This window comes from Diceros bicornis, chromosome 11, assembly GCF_020826845.1.
Source record: "Diceros bicornis minor isolate mBicDic1 chromosome 11, mDicBic1.mat.cur, whole genome shotgun sequence".
Lineage (NCBI taxonomy): Eukaryota > Metazoa > Chordata > Mammalia > Perissodactyla > Rhinocerotidae > Diceros > Diceros bicornis.
This window is the reverse complement of record NC_080750.1, coordinates 3,701,760-3,729,619: the sequence shown is the minus strand read 5'-3', so window position 1 is coordinate 3,729,619 and position 27,860 is coordinate 3,701,760. Positions and strand designations below refer to the sequence as shown.

Here is a 27,860-nt window from a genome sequence, read left to right as displayed (position 1 = left end):
CTCCGGCCATGCTGAGGCCACGTCCCACATACAGCAACTAGAAGGATGTGCAACTATGACATACAACTATCTACTGGGGCTTTGGGGCAAAAAGGAGGAGGATTGGCAATAGATGTTAGCTCAGGGCCGGTCTTCCTCAGCAAAAAGAGGAGGATTAGCATGGATGTTAGCTCAGGGCTGATCTTCCTCACAAAAAATAAATAAATAAATAAAATAAAATACGGCCAGAGTTGAACCACTGACCTAGTTGAATTTTATTCTGTGATAGCAGGGGATATCAAGGCCCAAAGAAGTTGAGTGCTTGCCAAAGGTTACACAGAGAAGGGGGTTGCAGAACCAGGGCTTTGCTCCAGGTGCCGTTTTCCAGTTCAGTCCTCCTTCCCCCATCTGTATTTACTCCTGGATATGCCACTGTAGACGAGGAGCAGAAAAGCAGGGAGGAGACAGATGTCCAGTGATGTCTCAACTCCCTCCACCTGGGAGCTGCAGAGGGGACAAGGGGGATATTAGGTTATTAGTTCATGGACACAACCCAGATGCTCAATGTGGGAGGCTGTAACGGTGGAATAGGAAAGCTATGCAGAGACCTGGGAGAGCATCTCTCCAAATCTTTGACAGATGAGGCAACTGAGGCCCAGAGAGGTCATCTGGCCAGTTGCTGGCAGGGGCAGGACTTGGGACTGAAGTGTGCGTCGCTCCTGGTCCAGTCCTCATTATCCCACTGTCTTCTGCCCAGCTCCACACACCTGAGGCAGCAGCACTCACCCACCTGCCTGAGCTCTCCTCCCTAGGAGTTTCTGTTTGTATTACCTGGAAGGAGCAAGGCCTCATTGTTTTTCATACAATTACATTTCTCACTCACAGAGCAGAGAGAATGTACCACTCACACAGCTAAAGGGTATTCAACCGATCCCAGGCCCCAGAGAAAATATCTTTAACTTCCGATGTAACTCTTACTTTTAAGATTTTTAATGCGAAGATCTTTATTCTTCCGCAATCAAGCAGCAAAGAGCTTTTCAAAACACGGTTTATAGAGTGCTTAAAATCTGATGGTGGTAGCACTTTTTATTTTTAAAGAATTTTCCTTAGGCTTTTTTTTTTTTTTTTACTTTTATTAAAAGTGTACAGGGAAGGAACTACAAGCGTAGCTTTTCATTTAGGCCAAATTCTTCATCTTAAAGTTTTTAACAGAGCTTGGTATATACTAGCCATTGAACATAGTTCTTAATGAGTAGCTTAAAATAGGTGAATACTTGAAAACAATACCATTTAGCTTAGGTGCTGGAAACAATAGGAAGTAGGAATCCTACCTTTGATTTTAGGTAGGTCCTTAAAATTTGGCATTTGTTCCCAATTTCCTTTGTCCATATGGTGAATCGGACCAGGTGTCAGAACATGTAGGTTCTAGTTCTGGGTCCACGAGCCCTTGGGCTGGTCATTTCACTTCTGATCCCTCCATCTCCTCATCTGTTAGACTAAATTACATCATCTGTACACTTCCTTTTAGCTCTAAAATTCTGTAACTTATAAACCCTAGCCTATCATAATTTTAGACTAAAAAAATTAGACAAATTGGACTTCATCAAAATTAAAAACTTGTGCATCACTGGGCGCCTCTGGCCAGAGGTGGAGGAGGTGGTGGAAACTGAGGGTTTAAATAAACAGGTAATGTAGAAAGTGAGGAGGGCTCTGGAGGAAATCAGCTGGATGACGGGATTAAGGAGTGTCTCAGCCCTTTCAGGCTGCTGTAACAAAAATACCACAGACTGGCCATTTTAAATAACAGAAATTGACTTCTCACAGTCCTGGAGGCTGGAAGTCTGAAATCAAGGTGCCGGCAGATTGAGTGTCTGACGAGAGCCTACTTCTCGGTTCATGGGGGGCTGTCTTCACGTTGCATTCTCACATGGCAGGAGGGGTGAGGGAGCTCTCTGGGGTCTCTTTTCTAAGGGCCCTACTCCCATTCATGGGGCTCCACTCCCATGACATGATCACCTCCCAAAGGTCCCGCCTCCAAATACCATCACACTGGGGACTAGGTTTCAATAAATGAATTCGAGGGGGACACAAATGTTCAGTCCATAGCAGGGAGTTCTCGGGAAAGGCCGCCCTGAGGAGGTGACCTCTGAGCTGTGACCTGCAGGAGGAAGAGTGGGCCGGGAAAAGGAGGCAGGGGCTCATCTGTAGGTAAAGTCCATAGGTTCAGGTATTTAAAAAACTCTTCTTCCTGAGCTGAGAAGTGTAACGGAGACAAGCTCTCAACACTTTGCCACAGTGAGCTTGTGTGATTCCTCCTGCCTACAGGCAATTCTGGACTTTGACGGGGAAGTAAGAGCCCTGGGCTGTGAGGCCGTCCTGCGAGTGACTGTGCTCTGCGAGCGTGTTTAAAAGGAATCACTCTTCTGTCTAAAGACTGTGCTTATACTGCACCGTGGCCATCCCTCTCTTTGTGGAGGTCTGTTCCCTCTTCCATTTCCTAACCTGACATCTGGTAAAACAGAATTCTGTTCAGCAATTAAAATAAAACAAAAAACCAGACATAACACTATCTCAGTTAAAATAAAAAGTTTAATAAAAGCATCAAAAATTATGCTAATGAGGAAGACTAAAAATTAGATATTAGGTAGACTTCTAAAACAAAGTACTATTATTTTTACATTTCAAATAAATCATGAAGTACAAAATCGTAAAATAGCAACATGTGCGACAAATGCGTTAACAGCTCTTTCAGTGATTTACCATATGAAGATGTTTTTAAGGTGCTACAGTTTAAGGCTTGTTTAAGAGTTTAATAAACATCTGATTTCAACATAATCTCACGGAACAGTTTTCTTCTCAAGTAGGCTACAAACTGGTAGTAATGCTGAAAATGCATGTATAAATGAAGGAGTCATAAACTCGCTAATGCAAAGTTATTAGTGCAATTCAAAAGCATATGAAATTCCAGATCAGGAACAAACTGTCCTGCTCCAGGAGCAGTGCGATCCACACATCATCTCATCCGAAATCTAGACAGCAACCTCTCTACTCACTCACGGTGCTTAGGCATTTCGTTTATTAGTTTTTCTTTTTTAATTAACAGAAATCCTCAAGGCACCTGAAGATTAGCTTGTATGTCCTTTATCTATACTGAAAATGCAGAGGGTAGACTGCCGTGGGATCAAGTGGTGGCAGTACAGAGAAATGGACCAGAAAGAACTCTCCAGGCACAAAGATGGGTGGGTGTGAACGAACAATGGTACCTTTCAACTGTGTGGCTTCACTCCTCTAAGCCTCAGCTTCCTCAGCTACCACACGGCATCCTCGGGACAGAGCTTCTCTAAGAACTAGGTCAGCATACAAGTAAAGTGCTAAGTCTGGTGCCAGCAGGAGGCGAGGCTCAGAAGTCAAGTTGCTCGTGTGACAATCATGATTACACATCTAAGGAGCACGTTGGGGCAATAAAGGAAGGGCTGGTCATTTTTGGACCATGTTCTCCTTGGGCGAAACATCAGTTTTCAGGGCAGGACAATTCTTCATGGTATAGGACTGCTCAGACATTTAGCAACCTGGCCTCATGGCAGCAGAAGGCCAGTAGCACGCCCATCATTGTGATAACCAAAAACACACCCAGACATTTCCAAACACCCCCTGAAAGAAGTCATTACCTTTTTGAGAACTGCGCTTTTAGAGGGACCTTCTTTATTAAGAAGGAATTCAATTCTCTTAATTAGAATAAGAATGCCTTCTTGTCTTTGAGAGCATTCAAGGATGAGATACCTTGGGCCTGGTGGCAGGCAGAATGGGAAAGGAAGGTTCAGTACAGTCTGAATCCTTTCCTGATGAATCCCAGTATCAAAATTCCCACGCTCACTATTCAGGGCTCAAGTCGAAAGCCAGAGCTTCATCTTTGCAAGTAAACTCGGCAGAAAGGAATTGTGCCCTGAAGCCACTTCTTTAGCAGGCTCACTGTTTGTGTATTTGAAATGGAAGGTGGACATGTAAATTCAGACAATAATCTTTCCTCAACACACTGAACAAGGGTTCACTTCATCCCATGTCTACAAAAAGCAAAAACGAAAATCATAAACAAACAGATAACAATAACAAAACAAGCCCCCAAACCGACATAGGATCTGTGCCAAGAAAAGCTCTAACTCCGTATAACCTAAACCGCATCCTTCTCTGACCACGCATTCAAGTCTGAACACCACTTGCATGCTGTCATGGGTATGAACAGATAGGTCTTCCTTCTACTCCTGAATTTGTTCTCCAGAACTTGACGGTGTTTCGGGGAAGTCAGAAAGGATGTGTGGCATTGGACTTCATTAGTGCTGAGACACAGAGGGCAAGGTGTGTTACCCTTGTTTCACACATGGAATGACTGAGGCACTGAAATGAGAAGAAATGCCCACTGGGGCAGGCCACTGGGAACAAACTCCAGATCCCCTGCTCCTCAGTCCAGTACTTTGGTCCCACTGGTCCCACCCCCTAAGTCACAGACATGCTGTGGTGGCTGAGGCATCCTCTGAGGAATCCTCCAAGATGAAAGCTCCCGCACACTCCACCCTCTTTCCCATCTCTCTCTAATCTGAGCCTAACCCGGATCCGCTGTCAACTGCAGAAGGAAGAAGCTGTTTAGAAGGACATGCATTCACCTTCTGTTTACCATCTCTTGGAGATGTTCTTTATCTCTTAGAAATGATTATATCAAATGGATGTGGGGCTAACGTGAGACCGTATCTTCCAGTCAGGATGGGCTTCTGAGAATCCTTAGGTAAAGCGAACTTGAAACTCTGGATTAGGCTCACAAACATGAGGAATAATTCCATCTTGGCCAGTTGCTCTCCCATACACACCCGCTTCCCTAAAAATGAGATCAGAAAAAAAGGATTATAATACCATTCCTTTTCCTATGTCAAAAAGGACAAATTTATATGAAATATCTAAACTGTTTCAAATATAGTTTTAAAGTAAAATTGCTACATATACCACATGACCTCCTACAGTATATTCTGATCAGAATTTTTACATACCAAGTTCAAAACTTAAGTCCTACTCATAAAAATCTATCCTCCTCCTAGACAGGAACTGGAGACAGACTCATTGTCTCTCCATACCTACTGCTCTCTTTCCTTGCTCTTACCTGGAAGGTTAGGGAGAAAATAAGTCAGATGAGAATCTTTGGAGCATTCCTTTCTGTTTTTCTTTTAAAGTCATTATTTATTTTTATTTTTTATTTTTTTGGTGAGGAAGATTGTCCCTGAGCTAACATCTGTGTCAGTCTTCCTCTATTTTGTATGTGGGATGCCGCCTCAGCATGGCTTGACGAGCAGTGTGTAGGTCCGTGCCTGAGATCTGAACCCGTGAACCCCAGGCCACCAAAGCGGAGTGTGAGAACTTAACCACTGTGCCACCGGGCCAGCCCATGGAGCGTTCCTTTTCTATAGAAAGAATCCTACATGTCCTAATCTCGGAATCTAAAAGAGGGACTGGTGAGATTAGAGAACCCACCCTCTCACCCAACAGCCCAGCAGAAGGTCAGAAGCTGCTCTTAACTCCAACAGTTACCTGGGCAGCTCAGAAAGGGAGATTTCTACTCATATTTAAGGATTTAAAATCAGTTCCTTTCATTTTTTTTTATTGAGGTCATATTGGCTTATAACATTGCATAAATTCCAGGTGTACCTTATTATATTTCAGTTTCTGTGTAGACTGCATCGTATTTACCACCAATAGTCTGGCTTTTATCCATCACTGTACGTATATGCCACTTTATCCCCCCCAGCCCTCTGGTAACCACTAGTCTGTTCTCCTTATCCATGTATTTATCTTTCACATATGAGTGAAATCATACGATATTTGTCTTTCTCTGACTTATTTTGCTTAGCATAATACCCTCAAGGTCTATCCATATTGTCGCAAATGGCAAAATTATGTTTTGTTTTGTTTTGTTTTTTTTACGGCTGAGTAGTATTCCATTGTATATATATATACATCTTCTTTATCTATTCATCCATTGATAGGCACTTTGGTTGCTTCTACAACTTGGCTATTGTGCATAATGCTGCAATGAACAAAGGGGTGCATAAATCTCTTTGAATTGTTGATCTCCTGTTCTTTGGATAAATACCCAATAGTGGGATAGCTGGGTTGTATGGTAGTTCTATTTTTAATTTTTTGAGAAATCTCTATAGTGTTTTCCATAGTGGCTGCACCAGTTTGCATTCCCACCAGCACTGTATTAGGGTTTGATTTTCTCTACATCCTCGCCAACATTTGTTATTTCCTGTGTTGTTAATTGTAGTCATTCTGACAGGTGTGAGGTGATATCTCATTATAGTTTCAATTTGCATTTCCCTAATAATTAGTGATGTTGAACATCTTTTCATGTGCTTGTTGGCCATATATATGTCTTCTTTGGAAAAATGTCTGTTTTTCCCATTTTTTGAAGGGGTTGTTCATTTTTTTGTTGTTGAGTTGAGTTCTTTATATATTTTGGAAATTAACCCTTGTTGGATATATGATTTGCAAATATTTTCTCCCAGTTAGTGGGTTGTCTTGTTGTTTCATTGGTTTCCTTCACCTTGCAGAAGTTTTCTAGTCTGATAGAGTCCCACTTATTTTTTTCTTTTGTTTCCCTTGCCTGAGCAGACATGGTATTCAAAAAGATGCTGCTAAGATCGATGTCAAAGAGTGTACTGTCTATATTTTCTTCTGAGAGTTTTATAGTTTCACATCTTACATTCGAGTCTTTAATCCATTTTGAGTCAATTTTTGTGTATGGTGTAAGATAATGGTCTACTTTCATTCTTTTGCATGTGGCTGTCCCGTTTTCCCAGCACTATTTATTGAAGAGACTTTCCTTTTTCCATTGTATGGTCTTGGCTCTTTGTCAAAGACTAGCTGTCCATAGATGTGTGGTTTTATTTCTGGGCTTTCAATTCTGTTCCATTGATCTGTGTTTCTGTTTTTGTACCACTACCATGCTGTTTTAATTATTAGCTTTGTAGTATATTTTGAGGTCAGGGAGTGTGATACCTCCAGCTTTGTTCTTTTTCCTCATGATTGCTTTGACTATTCGGGGTCTTTTGTCATTCTATATAAATTTTAGGATTCTTTGTTCTATCTCCATGAAGAATGTGACTGGGATTCTGATTGGGATTGCATTGAATCTGTAGATTGCTTTAGGTAATATGGACATTTTAACTATGTTTATTCTTCCAATCCATCAGCATGGAATATCTTTACATTTCTGTATGTCTTCTTCGATTTCTTTCAATAATGTTCGTTTTCTGTGTATAGGTCTTTCACCTCCTTGGTTAAGTTTATTCCTAGGTATTTTATTCTTTTGGTTGCAATTGTAAATGGCATTTTATTCTTGACTTCTCTTTCTGCTACTTTGTTATTAGTGTATAGAAATGCAACAGATTTTTGTATGTTGACTTTGTACCTTGCAACTTTGCTATAGTTGTTGATTATTTCTAATAGTTTTATTGTGGATTCTTTAGGTTCTTTGTATATAGAATCATGTCATATGCAAACAGTGAGAGTTTTACTTCTTCCTTTCCAATTTGGATCCCTTTTATTTCTTTGTCTTGCCTAATTGCTCTGGCTAGAACTTCCAGTACTATGTTGAATAAGAGTGGCAAGTGTGGGCACCCTTGTCTTGTTCCTGTTCTCAGAGGAATGGCTTTCAGTTTTTCACCATTAAATATGATGTTGCCTGTGGGTTTGTCATATGTGGGCTTTATTATGTTGAGGTACTTTCCTTCCATACCTATTTTATTGAGAGTTTTTATCATAAATGGATGTTAGATCTTGTCAAATGCTTTCTCTGCATCTATTGAAATGATCATGTGATTTTTATTCTTCATTTTTTTTAATGTGGTATATCACATTGATTGATATGAGGATGTTGAACCATACCTGCATCCCTGAAATAAATCCCACTTTACCATGGTGTATGATCCTTTTAACATATTGTTGTATTCAATTTGCTAATATTTTGTTGAGGATTTTGGCATCTATGTTCATCAGCAATGTTGACCTGTAGTTTTCCCTTTTTGTGTGGTCCTTGTCTCGTTTTGGTAGCAGGGTAATGTCAGCCTCATAAAGTGAGTTAGGAAGCATCCCATCCTCTTCAACTTTTGGAATAATTTGAGAAGGATAAGAATTAAATTTTCTTTGAACGTTTGGTAGAATTCACCGGAGAAGCTGTGTGATCCTGGACTTTTGTTTTTTGGGAGGTTTTTGATTACTGTTTCAATCTCTTTACTTGTGATTGGTCTATTCAGATTCTCTATTTCTTTTTGATTCAGTTTTGGGAGGTTACATGATTCTAAGAATTTACCCATTTCTTCTAGGTCATCAACTTTGTTGGTGTATAGCTTTTCCTAGTATTTTCTTATAATCCTTTGTATTTCCATGGTGTCCATTGTAATTTCTCCTCTTTAATTTCTGATTTTATTTATTTGAGCCTTCTTTTTTTTTTTCTTAGTGAGTCTGGCTAATGGTTTGTCAAATTTATTTATCTTTTCAAAGAACCAGCTCTTAGTTTCATTGATCCTTTCTATTGTTTTCTTAGTCTCTATTTCATTTATTTCTGTTCTGATTTTTATTATTTTTTTCCTTCTACTGACTTTGGGCTTTGTTCTTCTTTTTATAGTGCTTTTAGGTATAGTGTTAGATTGAGATTTTTCTTGTTTCTTAGGTTGGGCCTATATTGCTATAAACTTCCCTCTTAGTACCATTTTTGCTGCATCCCATAGGTTTTGGTATGTTGTCTTTTCATTTTCATCTGTCTCCAGGTACTTTTTGATTTCTTCATTGATCCAATAGTTGTTCAGTAGCATGTTGTTTAGTCTCCACATATTTGTCACTTTCCCAGCTTTTTTCTTGTAGTTGATTTGTAATTTCATAGCATTGTGGTCAGAAAAGATGCTTGATAGGATTTCAATCTTCTTAAATTTATTGAGGCTTACCTTATTTACCAACATATGGTCTATCTTTGAGAATGTTCCATGAGCACTTGAGGAGAATATGTATTCTGCTATTTTTGGATGAAATGTTCTAAATATATCTATTAAGTCCATCTGGTCTAGTGTTTCATTTAAGGTCATTGTTTCCTTGTTGACTTTCTGTCTGGATGATCTGTGCATTGATGTCAGTGGGGTGTTAAGGTCCCCTACTGTTATTGTGTTGTTGTCAATTTCTCCCTTTAGGTCTGTTAATAGTTGCTTTACATATTTTGGTTCTCCTGTATTAGGTGCATATATATTAATAAATGTTATGTTCTCTTGGTGGAATGTTCCTTTTATCGTTATATAAATCCCATCCTTGTCTCTCTTTATCTTTTTTATCTTGAAGTCTGCATTTGCTGATATAAGTATGGCTACACCCGCTTTCTTTTGCTTGCTATTTGCTTGGTGAATCATATTCTATCCCTTCACTCTAAGCCTATATTTGTCTTTAGAGCTGAGATGTGTTTCCTGGAGGGAGCATATTGTTGGGTCTTGGTTTTTAATCCATCCAGCCACTCTGTGTCTTTTGATTGGTGAATTCAATCCATTTACATTTAGAGTGATTATTGCTATAGCAATATGCTATAGCATTAAATGAGGGTTTAATACTGCTATTTTATCTCTTGTTTTCTCATTGTTCTATATTTACATTGTTTCTTTTTTTATTGTATTTCTGTCTGCCATTTCAGTTTGGTGGTTTTCTTTCTATTTATGATTTGTGACTCTGCTCTGTTTTATTTTGTGATTACCAGGAGGTTTGTATAAAAGATCTCATAGATGAGATAGTCCTTTTTCTGATAGCCTCTTATCTCCATTAGCCTATGCAGGTTCCATCCCTTTCCTCTTCCCCTTGTATATTTTTGTTGTCACAAATTATTCTTATTGCTGTTGTGAGTTTGTGACCAAATTGAAGTGTTTATAGTTATTTTTGATGCTTTCTTTCTTTTTATCCTTTATAATTGTTTGCTAACCTATTCTTATATAAAGCTGCAATATTCTTATTTTGTCTGTCTATTTATCTCCTTGCTCAAATCTTTGTAAACCTTTGCCTTTTTGTTTCAGGTAGGAGAGCTCCTTCAATATTTCTTGTAGGGCAGGTCTAGTGGCGATGAACTCTCCCAGCTTTTGTTTATTTGGGAAAGCTTTTATTTCTCTGTCATATGTGAATGATAATTTCACTGGATAACAGTATTCTTGGCTGATAGTTTTTGTCTTTCAGTATTTTGAATGTATCATTCCATTCTCTCCTAGCCTGTGAAGTTTATGCTGAGAAATCTGCTGAAAGCCTGATGTGGGTTCCTTTGTAGGTTATTTTCTTCTGCTTTGCTGCCCTTAATATTTTTTTTTTTGTCACTGACTTCTGACAGTTTTAATATTGCATGCCGTGGAGAAGATCTTTTTGGATTGATGTAATTAAGAGTTCTATTATCTTCATGTACTTGCATGTCCAGTTCCTTCCCCAGGTTTGGGAAGTTCTCAGCTATTATTTCTTTGAATAAGCTCTCTGCTCCTTTCTCCTGCTCTTTTCCCTCTGGGATACCTATAATCTTTATATTACTTTTCCTAAGTGAGTCAGATATTTCTCAAAGAATTTCCTCATTTTAAAAAAAATCTTAGTTCTCTCTCCTCCTTTACCTGAATCATTTCTAGATTTCTATCTTCGAGCTCACTAATTCTCTCCTCCATAATGTCTGCTCTAATTTTAATGCTTTCTACATTATTTTTTATCTCATTAATTGTGTTCTTCATGTTTAGAATTTCTGGGGTTTTTTTTGTTTGTTTCAATCTCTTTGGTGAAGTAGTCCTTCAGTTCATTAATTTTATTCCTGAGCTCAGTGAACTGTCTTTCGAATTTTCTTGTAACTCACTGAGTTTCTTTATGACAGCCCTTTTGAATTCTCAGACTGCTTTCTTCTGTGTCAAGTTTGGTTTCTGGAGAGTTGTCCTTTTCCTTCTGTTCTGCCATGTTACTGTAGTTCTTCATGCTGTTTGATGAATTGATCCTCTGATGGCACATTTGTGGTAGTAATCACTTTTTCTTATTTGGGTATGGTTTTGATTACTTTGGTTCTGGTCGCCTGGGTCTCATGTTCCTCCACTGGCTCCCTGCAGGCTCAGATGCTGTTGTCCCATGCATCACCTGCACTGCTGTTCGCCAGTTATCTGGGGATGCTGGATGCACCACTGCCAGGGGTGCTGGGTTCATGGGTGTCGCTCTTGCCGCTGGGGGACCAGGGACTCGTATGCAACTCCCACTGCTGGTGGAGTTGGTGTCGGGGTGCCGCCACTGGGGGCCAGGTGTTCCTACCCCCTCTGCTCACAGTGGTGTGGGTTGGGCTGCCACTGCCATCACTGCCACTGCTCCTCCGACTGTTGCAGGGCGGGGCTGCCCTGGGATTGTTCACGCACACAGGGCTGGGCTACCCTCGCCTCCACTAACAGTCACATGGGCCACTGCATGAGGATCGGCGCCCTGGATCACTGCTGCTGGGAGTGGGGTTGGGGGCTGCTCCCCTAGTTCCACTGCTTCCCAGGGGTCCAGTCCAACCCACCTTCAGAGGTATAGCTGCCTTGATCTCTTAGGCGTCCTTTTGCTGTGTAGGGAATCCTCTATTGGTCAATGATGTCTGTTTGGTTGTAATTTAGAGGGGAGAGACAAAGGGAACAACTCACTCTGCCAAGATGCTGACATCACTCTCCTCCTGAACCTTTAAGATGTTGCAATTCTTTTACACAAACAGACGCATCAGACTTAGGGAATTTTCATCTGGAATACAGGCTTCTCTGACTTGGCTGACTGCATTAATGTGTGTAATTGGTGGCACTCAGCCAGTGTACCTAGATGTAAAGGCAGCTGGTCCAGCCTCAGGAGAGAGCCAGTATTCAGGGGTGAGTTGCTGAAGCTGCACATGAAATGCAGGCCCCACGCGGGAGGCGAAGTCCCACTCCTAACCCTTCATTTTGTTTTTAAAACCTGAAATGAACATAGTGGAGATGCATTATCTAAATTTTCTCTTATATTATCTTACCAAGAAAGAAACATTTTAAAACAATATCATGAAATAATAAAAGATACTTTTAGTTCTACTTCTTTTTTTTATGTCATTAAAAAAATAAAAGTTTAACTGACCTATCCCAAAAGGAATAAAGGCTTCTTTTTTAATAAGTTGTCCTTGATCATCCAAAAATCGATTAGGATAGAACTCATTGGGTTTCTCCCAAATGGCTGGGTCTCTGTGTACTGACCACAAGTTAGGTAGGACCACTGTGCCTTTAGGAATGGTATACCCTTGGAGCACTGAAACAAAAACACAGTGTCATGCAACATGCTTTTACCAACAGTCCCCCTAAATATCACTATCGAAAAAATATCTAGTCACATACGTAGCACCTTAATTTCCTGAGACTAAACTTTGAGGTACCTGAGGGCAGGGACAAGACCTGATCAACTGGCACCCTCTCCACACCATCCCAGGACCCAGGCTGAGACAGGGCACAGGAGGGGCTTTGACGGATGTTGAGTTAATGAATTAAATCAAACCATAAAAACAATACAGAGAAAACACTAAAACAGAAATCACAGGGCATTGCAGGTTAACATTCCCAAAGAATTACAAATTTCTAACTTGTACAAAACTTTATAGTTTAGAGTCTTTTATGTCCACATAATAACATGAGGAGGAAGGCAGACTAAGTAAAGGGATGCACAGGGAAGCCAGTACTGGCTCTTACAGCTGACTAGTTAATATGCACTTTAAACAATGCCCAGAAGATACTGCATACACAGTGTTTCTAATTTGCACCAAGACACTGTGAAGTGATCCAATGTCATTTATAAGTGATTGCCTCCTAGAGCTGTCCTACAACTAGATTAAACCCCATTCATTACATGCTGGGCTGTCGGCATAGGAGGTAAATTCCTTGTTTTGAGGGATGTTGACAGAGTCTGGGGGGCTGTATGTCAAGGACATGACCAGATGGACACATGTCACTGTAGGTGAGAGTTTGAAACAGGTGCCCTTACAGTCAGGTGGGCTCTTCTACTTCTGTAATACTTACGCTTCAGCTGCAGAACTGTAAACACTGAAGTAGGATAATTCCCAGTGAAAATCCTTAATTCCATATTTATACTAGCTCTTCTGATCTCCACACAGAGGACTGAGAAGAGATTTTTGTCTGCCTGTACAGCCACCTTAAATGGTGGCATACGTGGTTGACCAGTGTAAGTGTGTGTGCTCTGAAGGCTGGAGAGCTATTTACAAAACACGCAGTGCTGGAATGCCAGTGCTGGAGAAGGGATGACTGGGGGCCAAAATGTTCCCTGGATGTTTGATTATCCACGACACAAGGCTAAACCCTCAAGAGGATCATGCTGGGCAGCGGTCACCACACCCTCCCCTCAGCTCCTCTGGATTAAGGGCTGTGCTTCCCTCTGGGGCGTTCTAAGGAGGAAGACCCTGGACTTGCCTGTTGTCTCCGAGGTCATATGAGGAATGGAGAGCGGCACCACCGCAGTCAGCCTCTGCACCTCCATGATGGTGGCTTCTGTGTAGGGCATCTGGGCCTTGTCAGTGAGGGACGGTGCTCGGTCAGGACCAATGACCCTTTCAATTTCCTCGTGAACCTTTTCTATACACAAAAATGAAAGACTCAGCCAGAGATCAGCCAGGAGAGTTGAGATTGCCCTCCTATGCCCATGTCCCATCACCACATACACACCACTGGTACGAAGGCAGGAGGCCTGACTCAGCCTCAGTGGAGGGAAGCACTGGTCAGATGTGCCGGTAGAGGCAGCCAGCAAGAGACCCACACCACCCTGTGAGGCTGAGGGAGGAGAGCAGCCCAGATGGAGGGCAAGGAGCTGAGGGAGGAGAGCAGCCCAGATGGAGGGCAAGGAGCTGAGGGAGGAGGGAAGCCCCGATGGAGGGCAGGGAGCTGAGGGAGGAGGGCAGCCCCGATGGAGGGCAGGGAGCTGAGGGAGGACGGCAGCCCCGATGGAGGGCAGGGAGCTGAGGGAGGACGGCAGCCCCGATGGAGGGCAGGGAGCTGAGGGAGGAGAGCAGCCCAGCTGGAGGGCAGGGAGCTGAGGGAGGAGAGCAGCCCAGCTGGAGGGCAGGGAGCTGAGGGAGGAGAGCAGCCCAGCTGGAGGGCAAGGAGCCTGAGGGAGGAGAGCAGCTCAGATAGAGGGCAAGGAGAAGGCGCTCTGGACTTGGGGGCATGGTGGATCATTCTCTCACGTGAATACTGGACTGACCCGCTAAGCTTTTATAAGCAACAACATGTGGTAGCCCAACATGGACCCCAAAGGTCCCCGCCTCTCAGTGTTCACATCTTTGCACAGTCCCCTCCCACTCTGTACCACGTTGGTCCATGTGACCAACAGAATCAGGAAGAAGTGATGGCATGTCAGTCCTGAGCTTAGGTTATAAGACACTGTGGCTCCCATCCTGCCGCTCCCTCTCTCAGGTCACTCACTTTGGGGGAAGGCAGCTGCCAAGTCAAGCAGCCCTTTGGAAAGGTCCAAGTGGTGAGGCCTATAGCCGACAGTCACGTAGATGAGCCATCTTGGAAGTGGATCCTTCCAGTCAAGTCTATAGATGACTGCAGCCCCAGCCAACATCTTGACTACAACCTCATGAGAAATCTTAAGCCAGACCATCCAGCCTAAGCTGCTCCTAGATTCTTGATCCTCAGGAACAATGTGAGATAATAAATGGTTGTTGTCTTAAGTTGCTAAATTTTGGGATAATTTGTTACTCAGCACTAGTTAACTACTACTACGGGGAAGCACAATCCCATGTATAGCATACAGAAAATGGCCCCTCAAAGATGTCCACACCCTAATCCCTCAGAACCTGTGAATATGCTACCTTACATGACAAAAGGGACTTTGCAAATGTGATTACATTAAGGACTTTGAGATGGGGGAGATTATCCTGGATTTTCTGAGTGTGCCCAATCTAATTACACGGGTTTTAAATTTGGAGAGCTTTTCCCCATTGAGTTTAGAATCAAGGAGATGTGACTATGGGAAGATGGTCAGAGAGATGCAACATTGCTGGCTTTGAAGATGGAGGAAGGGGGCCATCAGCAAAGGAAGCTGGAAATGGCAAGAAAATGAATTCTCCTCTAGAGCCTCCAGAAAGGAATGCAGCCCTAGCAACATCTTGATTTTGGCCCAGGGAGACATATGTCAGACTTCTAATTTATAGAACTGTAAGATAACAAATTTGTGTTGTTTTAAGTCACTAAGTTTGTGGTTGTTATAGGAAGAATAGAAAACGAATGCACTATCTTCCTCTGTATTCTTCCACTATGTACTGCCACTGACACTCACTGCCTGTTGGTATTGATGTGGTGGAAATAGCTGTGTGATCTTTTGAAAGTCACATAACTCCTCTGGGCCTCTGTTCTCTGTTTTCAAAACAAGATGAATGGGTTCAGATGGTCATTACGATTCCCTTCAGCTCTAAAATGTTATTCTTGTCTAAAGTTCTTTCTTCATCATCGATTTTACACAGAATCAGACCTGCAGAGATTTAATCTTTTTTTTTTTAAATTTTTTTCCCCCGAAAGCCCCAGCAGATAGTTGTACGTCATAGTTGCACATCCTTCTAGTTGCTGTATGTGGGACACGGCCACAGCATGGCCGGAGAAGCGGTGTGTCGGTGCGTGCCCGGGATCCGAACCCTGGCCGCCCGTAGCAGAGCACGTGCACTTAACCACTAAGCCACAGGGCTGGCCCGACCTGCAGAGATTTAAAACAGGGGCGAGGAAGTTAGGACATTAGTCCTGTCTAGAAATTTGGAGTTTCACTGTAAATACCTTAACAACTCCCTATGAGATGCAAGTATTTCCATTTTGTTTTCCAGCCTGAAGACATTGCTTAGTGTTAGGAACCACAGGATCACTAAAGTTGCTGATCCTGATTTAAATAACCTGGTTTTGCGATGAACAAAGGAAACATCTATTAATTACCTTGCACATCAGGGTTCAGTGACATATACAGAAGGCACCAAAGCAAAGAGTTAGTTGTGGTATCAGTCCCAGCAAAGAAGAGATCTCCGATGATATAAAGTAAGTAATCTTCATTAAAACTACCCTCGCTGTTATTTTTCCTCTCCTCCTCCATGTGGAGAAGGTACACATCTATGAAGTCCTGAGGGTTCTCTACATCCAGAGACTCCCGATGGTCTTTGATGATTTTTTTAAGGAAAGTGGTTATATCCTTTTCAATTTGTCTTAATTCCTTAAACGGTCCAAAGGGAAGGTAATAAAGCCAGGAGCATATGTTGACCAGGAGGAGCTGGGTGTTCAGACAGATTTCTAATGCTCGTGACATAAGATCCAGCATTTTCTTAAACTCACTATTGTTGTAATCAAAGCGCCGGCCGAAGCACAAGGAGCAGATGATGTTGGAGACGGCCTTGCTGACAATGGGGAAGGGGCTGAAGGGGCCTTCTCCATGCTTCTGCATCTCCTCTTTCACATAGCTGAACTCCTCAATAATCTTGGGCTCCAAGCTAAGCTTTCCCAAGCCAAAGTGACGAAGAGTTGAATGAGAGAACTTCCTCTGCTGTCTCCAGACTGGACCATAATGTGCAAATACGATCCCTGCGAAAGGACACCGAGAAGAGGAGGTGAGAGAGAGCAACACTGACAGCACTGAGCAGGACCTACCGTGAAGGGTGTGTGTTTCTCAAGTAACGTGTGCAAAGTTCATACGCAGATAAAGATCACCAGCCAAGAAGAATGATTACCAAATTTAGTTATCAAGATAATATATGTTTCTAATAACAAAAATCATATCCAATTTGACTAGGAAAATTGGCCATAAAGCTTATTATTTTAGATACTAACTCCTGGTGAAATGAAAAGCAATGAGTTTCAATTTCTAGAGTTAGTGTAAATTTCAAAGTCATTTTCCTAAGAGTGAATCCAGGCTTAGAAAATATTTCAGGCTGGATACATCCATATTCTAAACCTCCTGAACAGAAGGATAAGCATAGTAACAGACTGCACATCAGGGCAGGGACAATATCTGATTGTGCTCACCATTAAAATCCCAGCTTCTGGATGGTGCTGGGTACCACGGAGAAGCTTGTTAAATATTAGCTGAATAAGCCAATAGCCCAAGTGGATTAGAACACCAGCCATCTAAGTGTGGAACCGAATAACTGGCAGGAAATCTGAGATGTCTGTTGTTGGCAACAGCCTTACTTTATAAACATCTGAACTCAAGGTCGTCCACAACTACATCTTTTTTGAATCTCACTTATATCTTATACATCTTACACCTTCAAACCCACCAGAATTGCTCCCAGATGTTGCATCAAATTGTCCTTAAATATTCCTTGTCTCCTATCACCCATTTCATCCTCTTATTTTCCCTGGTGTGCTTTATTGTCTCAGCCAGTTCTCCTCCTTCTTTCCCACTTTTAGTCAACTTCACTTCTGCCACCTTCAAGTACATGCGTCATCCATTTAACAAAGATTTCTGAATGCCTACAACGTGCCAGGCACTGGGATGCTGAGAACACAGCTGAGGGTGAAATAAAGACCTTTCTTTGTGGTTACGTCTTCTCACAATTCTTAACACCTCTATAAACCAACTCTCAAGATAAATATCCACAGGGTCACATGTATCAGGTGATTTATCGGTTCCATTGTCCTCCCTGGAATCTTCCACACATCTGCTCACATCTGCAGTGGTTGCTCTCTAGGCCTTCTGTTCAGGTGTTTTGTGACTTCTGTTTGTCATCAGTTAGGAATTTTCTTAGACTCTGCTGTGTTGAACCCATGCCTTGGATTCTACATGTTCCTCTTTCTTATGTTACTCCCTTATTTTGCTGAAGTACATCCCCTAGTAGTTCCCTGAGAATGGATGCATGGGAGGCAAATTTCTAAATTTAGAAAACATATTTATCATACCTTTCCCACTCTTCAGAATTCTGAAGACACTGCTAAGAGTGGATTGATGAACCATAAAATGTGCACATCTTCACTGTGACCAGACATTGCCAAATTACTCTTCAAAGAGGAGAGTCGACCACAAGTGTACCCACCACAAGTAAATGAACAATCTCCTTTGTTCCACGAAGAAGCTGCCATCGTTTGGGTCTTGTCACCGTTTTATTTTTCCCATCAGGGGGCTGAAATGTATCTCATCTGATTTTAATTGCTTTTCCCTGATGGGTACCAAGCGCTGGGCTCGTTCTGCTTGCTGCAAGACGCCAAAACGTCAGGAGGCAAGTCAGTGGGACAGAGAGGGTTTATTCACTTCTGCCAGCAAAGACAGAAGATGGTGCACTAACATCTTCAGAGCCCATCTTCCAGGACAAAGACTACAGGCCAGTTATGGGGGGAGGACGTGTAGGCATGCACGAAACTATTTTGGGAACATGGTTTCTTCAGACATCTGGTCTCCATGTGGGCTTCCAAGGTCTGGTCTCAGTTCCTGATAATCTTCTGTTTTTCCTCCCTCATGACTGATGTTCCTGTTTTCCCAGAGACTGGACATGCCTCAGAGACTGCTTTAAGGCCCTACACCCTGATTTAGCTTAAAGATAATAAGAACAAAGCTTAATGTCTATGCGTAACATAAAGATCATCATTTAACTTGTTCTGCTTACGTGAGTGGGGCCAACATGATGGTTACCAGTGGGCTGGAGCAGCTTTTCAGACAGTTATTGGCCAGGTTTCCTGGTCTGTGATTTGCACTTATTTGCAATGCAATTTTCTTTTTTTCATATATTCTAGATGCATAGAGGTATCTTCTCCCGTCATGTGAATTGTTTCTTCACTTTTTTAATGCCATTATTTAATAAAAGAAGTTTTAAATATAAAGATAGTTGCATTTGTCGATCTTTTTCTTCATGATTTGTACAGCATGTCTTATTTTAGAAAGCTTTCCTACCATGAGTTCATAAACACATTCCCTATTTTCTTGTAAAATTTTTAAATTTTGGTTTTCCATATTTAAGTCTCTATAATCTACCTGGAATTTATATTTGTGTTAGGTATTCCTACCTACTGTGAGGTAGGAATCCAATTTTCCCCACTTAGGTAACCTCCTGTTCAAGCACCACTTATGAACAGCCCCTCCTTTTCCCTACTCTTTTACAGCGCTGCCTCTGGCGTACGTCTTCTATACACAGCCAGGTCAGTTTTTGGGTTTTCTAGACTGCTATGTTGGTCTGTTTATCACTGTGTGTAAAGCACTTTGTCTTAATTACTGTTACTTTATAAAAAGATAAAAATTGACTTTATAATAGGTCTTAATATCTAGTAGGGAAGTCCCACCACCACCACCTTGTTCTTTTTCAAAACCGTTTTTGATTATTCTTGGCTCTTTACTCTTTTATAAAACTTTTAATCAGCTTGTCAAGTTCTATTAAAAAAAAAAGTGCCTTTGGGATTTGGATTGGAACTGCATTTAATTTATAGATTTGAAAATTGCCTTCTTTGTGATAATTGGACTTGCTTGCAATCTAAGAATAAATCCTACTTTGGTTATGATGTTTTTATGCTTTTAAAAAACATTGATGGATGTGGTTTCCTAATATTTAAGTGTTTTTAAAAAAATTCATATTCATAAATGAAAATGGCCTATAAATTTCCTCATAATGTACTTGTCTGGATACACTGGCCTCCTAAAATGAGCCAGAGTATATTCTTTCTCTCTGGAAGAATTTGTCTAAAATCATAACATCATGTTCCTTTCTTTTCCTTTGAGTTTATTCTTTTTTTCTTTTTTGGATATATAAACTTGGTCAACTATATTAATTTTCAGACTTTTATCCTAATAAATAAGTTAAGCCTCTACAGTTGCCTCTAGGTACCACTTAACTGCATTGCACAAGTATTGTTTGCATGTATTTTCATTACAGTTTAAATTTTTTCTACTGATTCTCTTTTGCCACCTAGGTTAATTTGTCTTACACTGATTTTTGACATTGATGAGGCTTGCTTTTTAGCCTAGTATGTGATCAATTTTAATAAAATTTCCAAATAAAGTTGAGAAGAATTTTTATCCAAGCAATTGTTGGGTATAGGGTTCTCTATATGTCCAACAGAGAAAGCTTGATAACTGTTGGAATCATATCTTCCGTATCCTTACCAAAGTTTTACCTGCCTGATCTCTCAATGATTCAAATTCTTATGTTAAAATTTTTTGCTATAATGGTGTATTTGTCAATTTCTTTGTGCAATTCTGTAAGTTTTTGCTACATGTAGATAACTGTCACAGCTATATAGATATTTATGTCTGTATCTATGTTGTTAGGTACGTATATATGCTAGATAACACTGTTAGGTATATTCAAATTTAGAATTATTCTATATTCCTGGTTTAAAAAAAAGACTCCTTCTCTCATCACGTAATGCTCTCCTTATTCTTAACAACGAAGTCTGATGTAAACTATATTTTGTCAGAAACATATCAACTTTTCTTTTTTAAGTATTTTCTCGGTATAACTTTTTCCTTTCTTTTACTTTGAACTTTAATGTACCCTATGTTTGGTGTATGTATCTTTTTTGGGGAGAGGGTATGTCTCTTTTAACACAACATATATTTGGATTTTTTTAAAAAGTCCCTTCTGGCAATCTGTCTTTTAACCAGTAAGTTTAGTCCACTTACATTTAATGTATTTATTAATCTATTTCTAAAATATTATTTTGAACTTTCTACTTGTCCTGCTGTGTCTATTGTTTTTTTCCTTTCCTTTCTTGCTTTCTTTTGCACTGAGAGAAACAGGGGGAACGCTCATCCTTAAATTTTAACATGTTTATTTCAAGTCTAGTTTAGTGGTCAGCAAACTGCACCCCCAGGCCAAATCTAGCCTGCCACCTCTTTTTATACAGCCAGAGAGCTAAGACTAGTTTTTACACAGTTGAAAAAAAAATCAAAAGAATCTTTCATGGTATGTGAAAATCATATGAAATTCAAATGTCAGGGTCTATAAATAAAGTTTGACTAGAACACAGACAGTTAATGAGCCACTGTAATTTATTTACATATAGTCTACGGCAGCTTTTGCACTAAAAGGGCAGAGTAGTTGCAACTGAGATTGGAGGTGGGGGGAGAATATTTTCTCTGCTAGGGTCCAGGCCAAGACAAATTTCCTTGTTTTGCTTTGTGGCCAGGTTTGTTGAGTGTTCCTTGTCTAATTCATACTTTCACTCAGAGTGAAGCTCTTCAAGAGTCCCTTCTTTATCTAGAGGCAACTTTTCATCTTTTGTGGTACAAGACCATCTCTCTCTGCCCCTGCCCAGCTCACTCTGCATCCCTGGCTGGCCAAGAGGTCACTAAAACCCAAGGGTCTCCAGAGCATCTACTTTCTTTTTTCTGCAGGGTGGGGATGGTGAGAAGGAACTGGTCTAACTACACTTTATATGCATTTCCAACTGCTGTTTTCAGCCCACTGGCTCACCCATCTTCTGTGATCTCCGGTATCTCCAATTCCTGAGCCTTTCTGGGTTCTGCAGGGTAAACTGTCTCACATCCCATGGGTATCCCCCTCTGTAGACACTCAGAGGAGGTCATCCTCCACTCTATGAAGTCATTTGCCAATCCTATGCCTTTTGTCTTCATATGTTGTGGTGCAAGATGATAGATACCTTCATCATGGGTGGAGTCTGTGCTTCTGTTAGAAGTCCTTCTGGTTTGGTATGTGATTGTCAAAGACAAAGAAGGAACAGAAATATCTTAACCATTCCTAAAACCAGAACTCTCCCTTTGTTTAATAATGCCCTGTAAACTGTTTCCTAGGCAACCGCAGCTTCCTTCCTCTTCCTGTCTTTAAGCATGGCCAAGTCTTTTCTGCATTAGAGGCTGAGTGTGGTTGGGCCTCCTTCTCTTTTCTTGGAAAGATACTGCCTCTCACTCTGACTTCAAGATTTGAGGCTGATTTTAACTACTGTCCCATTGTTTAAGATATCACATATGACATCTCTGCTCTGTCCTATTTCTCAAAGAGTTATTTTTCCTTTATTAGGTCCTCAGTCTGTATCATCTACTCACCATCTTTTATTGTATTTTAGAAATATTGTATATAGCAAAATGTCCTTCTTCTATTCATTTTTCCAGTATTTATTTAGAGTCTCCTATGTGCCAGATACTAAGGGCACAGAGATTTACAAGTCCCTGTTCTCAAGATGCTTACAGTCTTGTGAGGAACTGGGTAAACCAACAACCCTAATATACTGTTGTATGTTTGGCTGTACTGAAGTTACATGGTTGGACTGAACTGTATTGGATGCTGTAAGTTGGGTTGTACTGAGGTTGCATTGTTGGGATGTATTGTATTGAACATTGTATGCTGGAGGTGTATTGAAGGTGCAGTGTAGACAGAGGAAGGAGCACCATGTCAGCTGGGGAAGGCAGTACTTCTCAGAAGAGAGGACATCTGAGCTGATACATCATTTGTAAGTAAGGATGTGTATGAAGGTACCTCTTAGAAAAACAGCTTAAGCAAAGTCAAAGAGGGTGTTTCAAGAAGGGCTAAACTATATTCAGGAAGAAATCAGGTGTAGATAAGGCAAGGAAGTGGAGGGAACCTTCCTGGAAGAGGCTAATATTTAAGCATTGAGGTTTTTGATGATGCGCTGATAGGAATAAGGTGCAAGACAGAAGAGGTGACCAAAGAGACAGTGTCTGAGAAAGCCAGGGATGAGAGACATGGACAGAATTAACAGCCTCGGGGTTCCCAACTTTACAAAACACCCGTGTTGTGGAGTCAGAGTGGCGTTGGGGCTTGTGAGTGTCTGGAAGAGGTTCAGTCACATCCTGCAGTTGTTGACCTCTTCTCCATTTTTAGCCCTGAAAAGCAATGGTTGTACACCAAGTGTACACGGATGTACACAAAGACTTCATCTCAAGGAGGATAACAACACTGAAAAATAAAAATGGCTCCAGAGCAAAAACCAGGACTCTTTTGGCTGGGAATAACAAAAATATACCCTCAAGCAAGTTTAGCAAAAAGGCTAATTAGGCTGTGGAACCAAAAACCGTGAAGGGCCAGGTGTCACCTCAGGGAAGACTAAATGCTGCAGAACTCTTTCCTGCTACCCGACTGACTTCATTCTTTCCCACTGCAGACCAGCTTCTCCACAAATCGGGAGCTATCTTGAGATGTGTATACTCCCATTTTCACCCCCAGAGAGAAAAGCCCTCTGTTCTCCAGGTCCGACCTGAAAGATACTGCGGAAGGATTCAAATGCTTCAGTTAGATATCCCACAATGATAACAATTTGGGACACCTTATGTTTATTTTGTGGCTTGAGGTTTCCATACTATGCCACAAGTATAAATTCTTACCCCAAAACCACGTGAGGATAGACCTGTAGTTATGAATTCTTGACTTCAGTGCCCAGCCCACACTAACCACTGTTACAAAGAGGTGAGATATTCTGATCCCTCCCCCTTTGGTCAGGGGTCTATCCCTCAACTACTCACTGTGGCCAGGGAGGGGAGTTCCCGTGAAGATACGGCATCTCCCGTTCCAGCCATAGTTAATGGGCGCCAATGGGTGGTAGGGACCAAGAGTCCCTCAGAAGAGGGTGCTCTTGTCAGGAACAGGAACTGGACAGTTGAGACAAAATCCACCTCAAACCAATAAGGGGGAGGCTAAACTGACTATAAGACATTCTCACAAAGGAATATTGCACAGCTCTTAAGAACTTTGCAGGAGAATGTTTAATAATATGGAAATATATTCACAGCATTTTAAGGGAAAAAACAATTTTAAAGAGTGTGAATAATATGATTCCATTTTAAGGGTCACAGAATGTTCCTCTTAGTGGGAATTCAGGCCCTCACGATATGAATATCTATTTTACTGCATTTACTACAAGATTCAGTTATCTTGTTTTCCTCATTCATTTTCAAATTCCCCAGATGGACTTTCATTTTCTATCTTCATTTCCTAATTTCATTTTGCATCTTGTTCCCCTCCAAGGTAGTCAGTGTGGATCACTGCTGTACTTTCAAGCTTCCTCAAGTTCCCGTTGCCTGCCATTTTTATGGCTTTGCAGTTTGCTTTGACTCTTGCTCCCAGTCTATATCAATCTCTCAAAATTAGAAATGATCTAATTTCTATCAACAGGGAAATGGATAAATCAACAAAAGCTAGAAGTAGATAGATACTTTAAATATACAACATATGTAAGTTTTTAAAAAACATACCAAATAAAGCTATATATTGTTTATGAATCTGAAGCAAATCTGAATGTTGGATAAATGAGTTTATATTGCTCTCTGAACTTTATATTTGGAATATTTTATAATACAAATCTGATGGGCACAAACCTTTTAGAAGAAATAGACCACACTTAGAGTAAAGCTCTCTCTTGGAAGCTTTTACCGACTTTGTAACTCTATCTTCTATTTCTGCTCAGGAAGAGAACAACATGGGTTTATGAGTATGATTGGGCACAGCTAATGTAGAACATCTTCAAAGCCTGTCTAGCTTACTGCAATTGTTATGTGCTTAAAAAGACCATTAACTTGTCTAAGCATGATATTTGAAAAACTCAAATATAATAACCTCCCCCATTCCAGAACTTTTTGGTAATGTGTTAAGTGTTTCCAGCCGCTCTATGCACATTACTGTTTATGAAACATTCCCTTCTCTGCTAGTTTTTAGTGGCAAAATTCTTTAAAAATATCTTGTAATAAATACTTAATAATGTATTTGTATACACACATTCCTTCATTTCTTGATTATCTACTCTGTGTCCATTAGTCGGGATACAGGGGTTAACAAGATGAACAAAATATTTGCCCTCACGGAGCTCACATTCCAGGGGTAGGTGGAGTTGGTAATAGGCTAAATACTTTCAAAGTGTTTAATGAGTGAAATAGGAATGAGATAAAATAAGTCGTAGTATTGGGCAGTGTCTAAAATAGGACTGGAAGGTGACAACCAGCCTGAGGGGTGACAAGGAGTCAGTCAAGTAAAAGGTTATTCCAGGCCCACGGATGACAAACCCAGTAGCCTGAGGAAGTCACAAGCTCGGCAGGAATCAGCTTAGTGTGTCTAGAGCAGGTTGAGATGCACAAGAAAAGGGAGAGTGGAAAGAGATAAAGTCAGAAAGGCAGGCAGGGCCAGAGTCTTCAGGGCATAGCAGGTCAAGTATGGAGATGGAGGCAATTGGTTTCAGCTGGGGAGTGACAGTGTTTGATTCATGATTTTTTAAAGAGATCCCTTTGGCTGTTGTGTAGATTAAGAGTGGGGCAGGAGCAAGCAGGTAATTAAGAGGCTTCTTAGTATCAGTTGAGAAATGGTGGTGGCTTGGATGAAGACTCAAACAATGGAGATGGAGAGAAGCAGGCGGATGGCTCAGATGAGGGCACTAACAATGGAGATGGAGAGAAGCGGGTGGATGGCTCAGCGGAGGCCCCTAACAATAGAGATGGAGAGAAGGCTCGCAGGGCAGTAACAACAGAGATGGAGGGGAGCGGCGGGATGCAGAGCTCCTATCTGCAGCAGGAACTGACAAGACTTGTTGACTGACTGGTAGGGGATGGGATCAAATAGTGGTATCTTAGACAAAGGACAGCTCACCTCTACCTGAGGGTAGAGAGGTTTGTCAGGGAACACATTCTCCAAGAGGGGACATTTAAGCAGGTATGAAAACACAGAAAATAACAAGTGGTGGTGAGGATGTGGAGAAGTTGGAACCCTTGTCATTGCTGGCGGGAATGTAAACGCTGCAGCCACTGTGGAAAACAGTATGGCAGTCACTCAAAAAATCCACCACTTGTTATTTTCCACTTCTGGGTATATACCCAAAAGAATTGAAAGCAGAGACTTGAGCAGACATTTGTATACATACCATGTTCATAACAGCATTTTTCACAATAGCCAAAAGGTGGAAGCACCCAAGTGTCCATCAGAGGACAAATGGATGAACACAGTGTAGTACACAAACATGGAATATTGTTCAGTCCTGAAAAGGAAGGCAATTCTTACATACGCTACAACCTGGCTGAACCTTAAAACATGCTAAGTAAAATGTGTCAGTCACAAAATGACAAATACTGTAGAATCCACTTACATGAAGTACCTAGAACAGTCCAATTCACAGAAACAAAGTAGGATGGTGGCTGCCAATGGCTGGAGAGGAGAATGGGGTTTTCAATGTTTGTTTAACGGGTACAGAGTTTCAGTTTTGCAAGATGAAAAGAATTCTGGAGATAGTGGTGATAGTTTCACAACAATCTGAATGAGTTAATGCCACTGAACTGTACACTTAAAAATAGTTAAGATGGTGAATTCTCACAATTTTAAAAAAGAGGGAAAAGACAAGAAAAGCAGGCAGGAGTTCTCCAGGCAGCCATGAGATGGGAGAATTCCAGGTGGAGGCAGCAGCACTGAGAGGGTGATCTGTGAACTGTGACACTGGTTTTTCAGCGGGGTATTTAGAATATTATGATCATTATTACTATTCACTTAAAATCCTGACGCAAAACTCTGGCTTAATCAGATTCTAAAGAGCCTGGATCTCTATGCTGCGTTCCAGGGACAGAAGTAGTGAATTTACTTAATAAATACTCATCGGGCTTCTACCACATGCCAGGCAGGACGAGGAATTCCTCCGTCCACCTACATGTCAGCCTCATGGTGAGGACCCGCATCCAGGCCCACGGTGACAAAGTCAGGTAGCCTCCGTTTGGATAAGCGCAGTGAAAGAACGTCCTTGTGCCGTGACAGTTCACAAGGGCCCTCCCTCACTCGGAGACGGTCCCGAGGGAAAGACGTGTAAATTCACACCTGCCTGCCTGCGCAGGAGTGACTCCGACGGACACGTCCGGGACCTGTGCCAGCCGATAAGCCGAGCGCAAGGCTGATACACCAAGGGCAAAACGCAGGTCCATGAGCGGAGTACGGGAGAGAGCAAAGGCGACACCCCCCTCCCCGGCCCGCGGCAGTGACCCGGTCCCAGCCCGAAAGGCCGCCCCCTCGGGCTCCCCGCGCCGGAGCCACAGAGCTGGGCCGGGGCGCTCGGTGTGCCGACGGGCTCCCGGCCTGTTTCTGGGCCTCTCCATCTCACGGGAACGCGTCTTCCTGCAGTCGTGCGCTCGGAGCTCAGAGGGGAAAAAGGACATCCCTCCCTCCTCCTAACTCGGCCCCCGGCCTCCCCGGGACACAGCCCGAGAGGGAGGCTGCCTTCCGGGCGGGCGAGGGCCCCCGACAGACGGGACCCCGCCACCCCTGTGCCCCCTCGACTCCCGGGGGTCCCCCCTTCCGACCGCGTCCGCGTCACTGCCCATGCACCGCAGCTCGCGGGGTCCTGCGGCCCGGCGGGGAGCCGCCCCCGGCCCTGGGGCGCAGGCTGCGGCGGGTGCGGGGGGCAGGGCGCGGGCCCCACGGCCCCAGGCCCGGCTCACCCTTCTCCTTGGTGACGAGGGACACGAGCGGCACGCGCGGGCGGTCGCTGAAGACGGCGGCCTGCTGCACGAGCGCCTGGCGCACGCTGCGGAAGTCGCTGAGGACCACGACCAGGTGCGGCCCGAGCGAGAAGCTGAACACGGGGCCGTACTCGCGCGCCAGGCCGGCCAGCAGGCGCGGCGGGCTCAGCGCGGCGGCGCCCCCGGCCGCGCGGCGGTGCAGCCAGCTCCCCCGGCGCAGGCTGGGCGGCAGCAGCGCGAAGCCGAAGTTGCCCAGCACCGGCCAGGGCGCGGGCCCCGGCGGCAGCCCCCGCGCGCGCCGCCGCCGCCGCCGCCGCCAGCCCCAGGCGAGCAGCGCGGCCAGGCCGAGCAGCAGCAGCGCCGCGGGGCCCATGGCCGGCCCGCTCCCTGCGCGGACCCGGCGCGGCCGCGCCGCCGGAGGAGGGCCCGCGCGCCGACCAATCGGC

The 27,860-nt window shown here is 42.7% G+C and overlaps 1 protein-coding gene across 2 annotated transcripts; it reads right to left on the bottom strand.

The window, feature by feature from the left end:
* Positions 1-238: 238 nt before the first annotated feature.
* Positions 239-27,787, bottom strand: LOC131411238 (cytochrome P450 2U1). Of its 2 annotated transcripts, XM_058549879.1 has the most exons (6): positions 27,394-27,787; positions 15,981-16,616; positions 13,470-13,631; positions 12,133-12,300; positions 4,638-4,846; positions 239-483 (listed from the first exon to the last, which is right to left on the bottom strand). In XM_058549879.1, exons 1-5 carry the CDS (start codon positions 27,785-27,787, stop codon positions 4,668-4,670), a joined length of 1,539 nt encoding a protein of 512 aa, XP_058405862.1. In that variant the 3' UTR covers positions 239-483; positions 4,638-4,667. The 2 variants fall into 2 exon arrangements, with proteins under 2 accessions (XP_058405862.1, XP_058405861.1); XM_058549878.1 differs by lacking the exon at positions 239-483 and having other exon boundaries at positions 2,551-4,846.
* Between the last annotated feature and the right edge of the window lie 73 nt (positions 27,788-27,860).

Coding starts and splice junctions, on each gene's coding strand:
- LOC131411238 (XM_058549879.1), bottom strand. CDS start 27,787: ATGGGCCCCGCGGCGCTGCTGCTGCTCGGCCTGGCCGCGCTGCTCGCC. Junction 13,632..15,980: donor ACTGAACCCTGATGTGCAAG/GTAATTAATAGA, acceptor TTTTGTGTATAG/AAAAGGTTCACGAGGAAATT. Junction 4,847..12,132: donor CTTTATTCCTTTTGGGATAG/GTCAGTTAAACT, acceptor TCTCATTTTTAG/GGAAGCGGGTGTGTATGGGA.